This window comes from Emydura macquarii, unplaced genomic scaffold, assembly GCF_026122565.2.
Source record: "Emydura macquarii macquarii isolate MOO-44397 ecotype Brisbane River unplaced genomic scaffold, CSIRO-AGI_Emac_v2 contig_1790, whole genome shotgun sequence".
Classification (NCBI taxonomy): Eukaryota; Metazoa; Chordata; order Testudines; family Chelidae; genus Emydura; species Emydura macquarii.
In genome coordinates, this window is record NW_027131927.1 from 24,020,227 (window position 1) to 24,030,196 (window position 9,970).

A 9,970-nucleotide genomic window follows, 5' to 3' on the forward strand; every position below is an offset into this window, starting at 1 on the left:
ATGGAAGAGGAAGATTGAGTATAAGGAAATTTGCCATGGCATATACTCCAGGTAATTGATAGATTGCCAGTCTGATTTGTGTGTATCCTTTGCAGAAGAAGGGGGTTTGGCCACTTTCAAATTCATGTACAGGAATCAAAGACAAATGTCACTTATGAGACAGTTGAAGTACAATAAGATGAAGAATGTAGATTGAAAGTTCCGGAAATGGTGACTTTGGCTTATGAGCAGGTAGACCCTGAGCTGTCATGATTGGAAGGAATGATAAAACCACTTTGCTCAGCCCGAACCCCTAGACGTGAGCTATTTTTAGTGCGCTAGTTTGAGCCCCTCTGGTGTGAGTCTGTCTTTCTGCATGGAGACACTCGCTCCCAGCAACACAGGCTATTGTGAGCGCAACAAACCCGCCCTTTGCTGTCTGCACTGACTTCCCACAGAATTTCAAATCAAGTTCAAGGTCTCAGTTCTTATCTTCAAGGCACTCCATGGCTTGAGCCCAGGATGTGTAAAAGGTCACCTGAAGACCATGATTGACAACTATGTTCATCTGACACAATGGACCCCTCTACAATAAGGAAAAATCTTGTCTGTGCAGGAGAGAGAACTTCCTTGGGGGCTGGTCTGAGACTGTGACATGAAATGAAGACCATTGCAAAACCTCACCACTATTTGCTCTAAGATCAAGGCACATTTCTTTGACTTTGTCTTCTCTAACATAAAAATATAGCAACCTGCATAGTTTAAAAAAATCTCCCCTTCCTCCACCTAAAAAAACCCTCTACCAAAACAAGACTCTCCACTACACATGGTTCTTCCTCAGTGGACAGGATGAGAGAACAAACAACATGTGATGGATGTTAGTCACATTATTTAATGCATGACTTAGGTACTCATCTACTATGCTGATGAGTGTTGTATAAAAAACCTATACAGAATAGATAGAATCACCATGAGATCTGGGTGCCAACAAAATTAAGCAACATTCAGTCTGAAAGACTGTATTTTCCATCTCTCCCACCTAATCTGTTGTAGGGCACACACATGGATTTGCATATGTATGTCTATTTTATTTATTTGTTTAGATCTAGAATGATAAAAAGATGCCTTCTTAAGGCTCTTGACACCCTAACATATTCAATTAATTATACAATACTAGCAAATCCAAGAAGCATTAAAAAATAATTCTAATAGGAACTCAGCCAGCCAGGCACTTTCAGAAACACATTCAGAGCAGTGTTGCTGGGACTTCGTCAAATGTCGCAGTTGTGGGAAGGCTGTTGGAAAGTGATGGGTCTTCCATTTTTCTCTGAAATAATCAAAACACTGAATAATTGATCTGAACTCAAAACATGAACCATCTGCAGCCTGTGTGGTTTGAGAGGGAGGTCCTAGTCACTTCTGACCCTGTTTCTGTATCCAACAACAGCATCAAATTGAATTTTCTTCAGCTTGTTCAGTGCTGCTATGGCACGCTCTGGCAGAAAGCTGGAAGAGAGATTGAAATAATGATTAGAGACTTAAAAATTGTGTGGGATCATCTCCCCAGGATCCACAGAACTTCTGTATGTTGGACTCCCTCCTGCTGTAGGAAAGGGGGATAGTGGGTGGGAGAAGAGGCTGGCCTGGAGGCCAGAGTGGGAGGGCCAGGGGGAGCCAATGAGAAGAGGACTCAACTAACTTACTTTTTTTTTTTTTTTGTGAAAGATCTATTAGTATCATCAAAGAGAGAGACACTGTCTGATTTGCCACACTATTTTGTGACAGGACTGCTGTTCTATTTTACAACCCAGAATAATAGAAATGTAGTGCTGGAGGAGGTCTCAAAAGGTCATTGAGTCCATCTCCCCACGCTGAGGCAGGACCAAGTACACCTAGACCATTCATGACAGATGTTTGCCTAACCTGTTTTTAAAAACTTCCAGTGATGGGAATTCCACAACCTCTCTTTGTAACTTCTTCTAGTCTTTGATTCACCTTTATAGTTAGAAAGTTTTCCTTAATATCTAACCTAAATCTCTCTTTCTGGAGATTAAGTTGATTATTTCTTTTCCTTCCCTCAGTGGACATGGGGAACAATTGATCACCATCTCCTAAGACAGCCCTTAATATATCTGAAGACTGCTATCTTAGTATGTATGTTTTTTGTAAAACATTTTTTGGTGCAGATATTTGCTGTCACAGGAAGATAACAACTATCTGACATCAACATACTTATCAATGAAAATGCGGTGATTTAGTTTTCTATTGACCAATTATCATGTCATATTTTGCCAATTACTATCTTGCCATATTTTGTCTCTTACTGATTTGGTTCCACTGTAGTAAAATAAGTTTTTCTGAAACAAAACTTGAAATCAGATTTAAAAAAATCTAGAAATTTATACATTCAGAAATAGTTATAACTAGAGTTTGTTTTCCTGTACTTACTTTTCCATTATTATATTAATTTTCACAGATGATGGAACAAAAATCATTTTCTGGTTGGTCAATATCCCCTCTAGCAGTTTATTTACAACCTTCTCTGGCTCCAAAACAGTTACAAATCTGAAATTAAAGGCACATGTTTAAGGGCTGTAACCATGTAGTACTGTATACCATGGAGGCATAAGTGTCAATACAATTCACACTAGGATGCTGCAAATACGGAAGAACCGAGATAGTACAATCTAACTAGTAGGTGGGTTAACTGACATTATGATACTGAGATACTATACATTGATTATCTTCATTTTTACATAATTGAACTAGCACCTGACATGGAAATGAGTGAAGTGTAATATTCCGAAAAGATACTGCTAAGAGCAAGGGCTTGAAATTCCCACTGTCCAATGCTCTTCAAACCTTACCTTATACTTGGGTTTTTGACAAAGCCAGTGTTTATAAAAATAGGACAAAGGCATGAGGTTTTTATTCCATCCTTTCCCAATGCAGAAAGTTCTTGTGTTAAGGCTTTATGAAATCCAACTGCAGCAAACTTGGTTGAACTGAAAGAGAATGACAAATGACACATGTGGAAAACAGTTCCCAATCCCAATTACTTTTAACATAGGCAGAAAATCATCCGTCATGCTACTGTATATTCAACCCATCAGTATGCTTCCATGTACAGTCAGCTGGCTCAGTAACAATGTCTTACAAAGTTTTCCTCCAGATTTTATTCTCAAAATTTCAAGAGCAGCATTTACAATAAGAGAGCCAAACAATGATCTTACACAAACAGAAACCCAGTAAAAACTGGATGTTACACTGTGGCTTCTCAAAGAAAGCCCCTTCCACCTTCTAAATACCAGATGGCTGTGTTTTAACTGGATAGTTCTATTCTTTATTTGTAAGCTTAAAATTAACTATTTAACATCTGTCCTCTTGCTGGAGGTTTTTACAATGCAAATGATCTTTTCCTACAACTTCTGATACAAATGAATGGCCCACTGAATTCAGCCCTATCTGGTGTTGGCCTCTTTCCATTGACTGGAGAAAACCTGTTTATCAACTCCCCTTGAGGTGCCTGGTTTAAACACATTTTAGTTATAATTTCAGCACATCTGCATAATCCTTTGTGGGTTGACCACACATACATTTTGCAAGAATATTAATGATCAGTGAATTATTATTTTTCCAGTGATATATTACATAAGACCTTTTAGATACAGATTCTAACGATAGGGAGTTGGGGTACACTGAGCCGGTCAAAGCAGCTGAAACTCACTGCTAGATACCGGGGAGCCCCTTGCCTTCTGCTACAGGGATGCTCTTAGGGTAATATGTATTCATTTTGTACATTAGCACTTGCTTCTAAAAGAAATCTCTTAGAAATGGAATGGTATCCTTGGTATTGGTTGTAATGATAGCATTTGTTAGTCAGTGGGGAAACAAACATTTAAAAATGGTGAAGGAGATTGAAATTTAAAATCACATACCAATAAGTCACCAGGAAAGAAGCCACCAAGTGACCAGCTGCTGAAGCAACAGTAACAATATGGCCATGGTTGTTCCTCATCATTGCTGGCAGAAATGCTTTTGTAGTCTTGAAAATAGTTAAAAGGGGAGGAAAAGTTGTATGTGAGACAGCAGCAGAGCAAGTGAGAGAGAAGTGTATTTTCTATATAGGTCATGGTTTAGTGCATTTTAAAACTAACTGTATTTATGGTCTTTAAAAAGTTTTAAAATATATTTTATTAAACTTAACGCAATGACACTAATGACATTTACCCAGTAATGAGCAAGAACGTTGACTTCAAATATTTTTTGTATCTGATGGTCCTGAGTTGAAAGCAGATCTGCAGCCGTAATCACTCCAGCATTATTCACCAAGATGCTAACATCTCCAATGTCTTTTTTCACCTTTTAAAAATTAAAGAATTTAAATACGTAGTTACATGCAGTGCTAGGAATTGTAGAGTTGACTGATATCCTATTAGTTTAATTGGTTTAACTTTTGAACCTCAGTCTATTGCAGTGCTTTGCTTTTTGCAGAGGAGAAAAATCACCAAAAGAATCAGGATTCAGCAGAGGAAATTATACAAATTATAAATCCATCCCCAGGAAATTCATTGCAGATTTGGAGTGTCAGTATGAATCAATCCCTAGTATTGGAGCCACTTATAGACCTCTGCAAAACTAGATTCAAAAGGTATTGAAAGTTACCCAAATTGGTTTAACTCATCTGTAGAATTATAGTATTTTTTTAATACAAAATGTCTTTATTTTAGAATTTTAATTAATTAACATCTAATTAATGTTCTTAGTACTGTATTAGATATTAAAAAAGATGGTTCCTACTCCAAAGAGTTTACAATCCAAAGGGCAGATTCAGAAAAGGCAAGATGCCCCAGAAGGAAACCTAAAGAAGGGCATTAGAATGGACATTTTTCATTTTAATTATTGGCTGACTCCTCATGCAAAAGATTGTGGGGAAAATGAGATTTATTTGAATGAGGTGAATGTAGTACCATGACAGTCAGAGTTCACACACCACAAGGGGAGAACAGAAGGTTTAAATCCTCAAAATGAGCAGTTGAAACAACAGATTACATACTGTATTATTATACTACAAAAGCATTTTGAGTAAGGTCTTTTATGAAAGCAGGTAATGCTCTGAACTTGATGGTCATCATGAGATACATATACAGACTGGGATTTTGAATCTATGCATATATTCAGAAAGCATGTTTATAACCTGCACTACAACTTCAACTGCACCTCACAGCAAGGAGGGGTTCCTCCCAAGCCAGGTGTTTACATGAAACTTGCCCCAATTATCTATCCATTTTCGAGCCCAGGAAAAAACAATGGTAGATCATTAAAGCAAATGGAAAGACACTGACACCCTGTCTACACTTACCTCCGAGATTCGGTGGCAGTCGATGGGAGTTACGCAAGCTACGCAAAAAACTTGCGTAACTCCCGTCAACTTCTCTGCTTCTCTTCTGCACGCCGTCTTCACTGCACTGAGCCGATGGGAACCGCGTTCCCGTTGACGCAGCGCTATGCCAGTTGTGCAGGTGGTCTTAGTACGTCCATTTCTGGATCAACTGAGCGGGTCTTCACTGACCAGTCGATCCAGAGAAATCGATCTGACGGCGGCAAAGTCAGTGTAGCCGTAGCCTGAGACAACTTGAAGCTGAAAAGAAAACCTCAGTCTTCAGAAACCAAGAAAGGAGGAAGTTTTCACCACTTTGAATATCTATAGTGATAGGTGAAAAACGGCTGAAAACCCTTTTAAAATGGAAGGGCTTTGAACTGAAGACAATCTAGAAACTGAGGGGCCGACTTTAGGGCTATGTCTACACTAGAGACCTTACAGTGGCACAGCAGTACCACTGCAGCTGCACCACTGTAAGCTCTCCTGTGTAGCTGCTCGAGACCGACAGGAGAGAGCTCTCCTGTCAGCATTATTAAACCATCCTCAAAGAGTGGCGGGAGATGCTCTCCTGCCAACATAGAAGCATCAGTGTGGGCAATGCTGTCAGTGTAACTTATGTTGGTGGGGTGTGTGTGTGTGTGTGTGTGTGTGTGTGGTTTTTTTTTTTTACACTCCTGTGACCAACAAAAGTGTTTCTAACAAAAGTGCTAGTGTAGACATAGCCTAAGTGGAAGGCTGTCTGTGAATGCTGGACAATCCCCTCCCCCCCATAATTGAGGTACACTGGGAAACTGTTCAGAGGCAGTGGGGAACTTGTGTTAGGAAAGGGCTTTTATCTATCCTGGAAGTGTAAAGCCTGAGGCTGCATCTTCATGTTTAGTTTCTGTGTAACTTGCATATGTTTGCTCTCCTTTACTATTTTATCTTTGAATCTGGGTTTTTTGTTTGTTTATTTTCACTTCAAGCAGGTCTCTGCTGTGTGGAGTGTGTGCACCAAAGAAAGTTGGTGTCTGGTTTCATGCCTTCTAGGGGGGGAGGAACAAGAGGGGAAAAGTCTGAGTGTCTGGTAGTTAAGAACTTTGGGAGGACTGATTTGGGGGGAGTTGGAGCTGGAAGGGCTGTTGGTGCCTTCATGGAAGGAGTAATTAGGCTGGTGGAAGCCAGGGTGAGACCTTATGCTTGTGTGCTGGCTGCTGGTGTCAGGGATTTGAACTATAGCTGCACAGCACAAAGGTCCCCAAAGTTACAGGGCAGGTAGTGATGGAATTCCTTACTGGTCTGGGTGATCCCCAAAACATCAGAGGTACCCCAGTTTCCATTTCCCAATCTTCACTGAAGCTGTAGCATGCTTGGGTAATCTTTGGGACATACACATTATAGTCTTACCTTCTCTGCAGCACTGTAGATTTCCTCCTTTTCACTGCAATCCACCACAAAAGCATGAGCTGTGGCCCCCAGCCTTCTGCATTCTGCAGCTGTTTCCTCAATGCCATCCTATAAATGATAAAAGGCAAAAATCACAGTTTCTCAGAGGTGGATCACATTATTAGGGCACTGGTAGGTCCCTTAATTTTTCACACTCCTGAGCACTGTAGATATGTCAACCTAAGTTTTAAGTACAAATTAGGCCTAAAAGTTTGCAGGATGTGGGGCATATTTTCCTATTTTTATTAAATAGCCTTGCCTCTTTATTGATGCCATGTGAAAAACTTACACATACAACAGAGGAAACTGACTGACTAGACACAGAATATTTTCAAATGCCCAAGTAAACAAACAAAAGCAACAAATATTTTATCCCCTAATCCCTTTCAGTTACAGGAATTGTAGGTGTTGTTTTTAACACTAGTAAGTACAAAAATTCATACAGAAGGGTGACTTAACATTTATATAATATCCCTAATACTCAAATTATTCCTGCCCCTTCCACCCTCACATGACCATTTTGGTGGAGAAGGAGCCCTTTCAACTTCAAAACTGGATACTTTAAAGGACATGTGTAACTTTAAAAATTAATTACTGTATAAAAAGAACATTTTTTTGCTATTGGTGCAAGCAAACCCTATGCTTCTCATTACTGAAAGAGATTAGAGAAAAAGTGGAGGGTTTTTTTGTTTTGTTTTTTTACTTTGTGCATTTTCCAGCACTTTGTCAGTTTATTTCCCTCATTATTCGGGTAGGTGTGTCACACAGCCATGGAAAATATTTTAAACATAGGAAAATATAGTTGGAGAACCATCAACATTTTCTGAGGGACTCAGGGGCAGGTGTAGAACATGAAATACTTTAAACACCCCTCCACCAACTAGATTTCAAGATCATAGTGTCCCATTAAAGAAAACAGAACAGACCAGTATGTTGAATACAATTCCATTTAAATGAATATTTATGTGAACCACAGCATAAAATCTTTCGAATAGGCACAAAATCCTCATTTTATGTGCACACAGGATACCAGTTAGTGCTCTAACTACCATTATAGGTAAATGTGGATGATGAGCACTTGTGTGAATATGGATATAAGCCAGAGGCTGAATGAACTCTCCCTGCCATCTAGCAATGAACTTGGGGTAAAGACTTGGGGTAAAGCAGTGTGTCTCACCTACTCTGCCTAGGTGTACAGCAGACAGAACTGCTTTGCCAAAGTGATCAATTTTGGCTGTTTTAGGTTTAAAATACTCTTTAGTATTCAAGTGGCAGAACCACAGACCATGCAACAGCGGCAGAGACAATAACAGCAGCAGTAGCAAGCAGTCAGTGGCTACAGAGATAGCAGTTGCAGAAGTAGCAAGCAGTGGCAGAAGCAGCAGCAAACAGCCAACAATGGCAGTAACTGCTGGCAGTGACAGCAGCAGCGGCATTGCTCATTGATTTTCCGGAGTCGGAGGTGAACCAATCCAAATGCAAACCTGGACTCAGGGACGTTACTGACCTTGGACAACAAATGCAAGTGGGGGGAAAGGACAGTTGTGACATTCATTCATCAGACTTTCACATCGCAAGGTGGGAAACTGAGGCAAAGGACACTGCCCAATGTACTGTGGAGCAGATGTTTGCTTATGGTTTACATGCTTTTGAATAGTTGCAGTGATTTCCAAAATCAATGCTGGTTTCCCCCTCCCTTGTTTCCTTTTGTTAGACACAGACTCAGTGCCGACAAGTGGGGAAGTATGCCTTGTAGAAGTGCCCGGCATGTGTGGTGTTTAGTTTTCCCGGATTACTAGGTTGGGGCTCGTGCTGCTTCTGTTTTGTAGTGTTAGGAGGCTCCCCTAGATATTAAGCCCATCCTTTATTGCTGCCAACACCACCTGGCAGAATAGTTACAGATAGAGTATATATGTATGTCTTAATCTAATCTCCTCTTTCTGTTAAAAGTCAATAATTTCAGGGTGGGGAGGTATTGGAGACAAGGTTTACTGAGTTACCTTATTGATGTCCCACAGAACCAATCTGCTTTGACGATTTGCAAATTCGTAGGCTGTAAGTCTCCCAATGCCATGACCAGCACCGGTAATGAGAACAATCTCTCCACTGACAGACTTTCTCTTCACAGGAATGAAAAGCTTTACAAAAGCCTCTATGAAGGAGTACATTATTGTAGCTAAAAGCAACAAAAGCTCCATAAAGAGATTCATTCTTCTGCAGACTTTCTGTACTTTGACCGGCCCTTGGTCACTATTTAAAGCACTATAGGTTATTTATTTTTCAGAGACAAGGAAGAGTTCCTCCTCTGGACTCAGTGGATGAAAAAATTGCTGCTGATGTGCATGTGACACCTGAGAAAAGTTGTCCTGTAGCTGTAAAATTAACTGCCTCACTGCCAAATCAATGACATTCAATCCGTTCCACAGAGAGAGGTTTCAGCCCTGTCCTAATTATCTGTTTGGAACCTGTTCAACAAATAAGATTGTCTTTATTTTCATGTGTCTGCTGATATATGATCTTGTGGGATTCAGATTAATAGATTATAAAACCAGAAATGACCACTGTGATCATCTAGTTTGACCTCCTGTATAACACAGGGCATATAACTATCTCAGAATTAACCATTTAAACCAGAGCATATGTTTTTAAAAAAATCCAATCTTGATTTTAAAATTTCCAATGATGGAAAATCCACTACAGCCCTTTGTAAATTGTTCCAGTGGCTAATTCCCTTGTTAAAAATTATTTTGAGTTTAAATTTGTCTAGTTTCAACTTTCCACCATTGAATTTTGTTATACCTTTATCTGCTAGACTGAAGAGCCCTCTATTATCAAATTTCTGTTCCCCATCTAAGTATTTATAGACTGTGTTCAAATCACCTGTACTTTTTCTCTGTTAAGAGAAATAGATTGCCATTCTTTGAGTCTCTCTCTCTCTCAGGCATGTTTTCTGATCCTTTAATCGTTCTTGTGGCTGTTCTCTGAAACCTCTTAAATGTATCAACATCTTTCTTGAATTATGGAATCAGAACCAGACACAGTATTCCACCAGTAGTTGCATCAGTGCCAAATAAAGAATTAATGTAACATCAAAAAAAATGTAACCTCAAAAATTAATGTAACCTCAAAAATCACATTAGCCTTTGTGGCTACTGTATCATACTGGGAACTAATGTTTAGTTT

General features: G+C 39.5%; 1 protein-coding gene across 1 annotated transcript; it reads right to left on the reverse strand.

Annotated features, from left to right (window-relative positions):
- Positions 1-881: 881 nt before the first annotated feature.
- LOC137159196 (estradiol 17-beta-dehydrogenase 11-like) lies at positions 882-9,078 on the reverse strand. Its single transcript, XM_067557386.1, has 7 exons — positions 8,788-9,078; positions 6,749-6,856; positions 4,210-4,341; positions 3,918-4,024; positions 2,847-2,984; positions 2,428-2,544; positions 882-1,485 (listed from the first exon to the last, which is right to left on the reverse strand). Exons 1-7 carry the CDS (start codon positions 8,995-8,997, stop codon positions 1,389-1,391), a joined length of 909 nt encoding a protein of 302 aa, XP_067413487.1. The 5' UTR covers positions 8,998-9,078; the 3' UTR covers positions 882-1,388.
- Between the last annotated feature and the right edge of the window lie 892 nt (positions 9,079-9,970).

Bases quoted from the DNA above. Each gene is read 5' to 3' on its own strand.
- LOC137159196 (XM_067557386.1), bottom strand. From the start codon at position 8,997: ATGAATCTCTTTATGGAGCTTTTGTTGCTTTTAGCTACAATAATGTAC. The intron at 4,025-4,209 runs GTAAATGTCATT...ACTATTTTCAAG, and splicing joins ACGTTCTTGCTCATTACTGG to ACTACAAAAGCATTTCTGCC. The intron at 1,486-2,427 runs GTAAGTACAGGA...TCTCTCTTCCAG, and splicing joins ATTAATATAATAATGGAAAA to CTTTCTGCCAGAGCGTGCCA.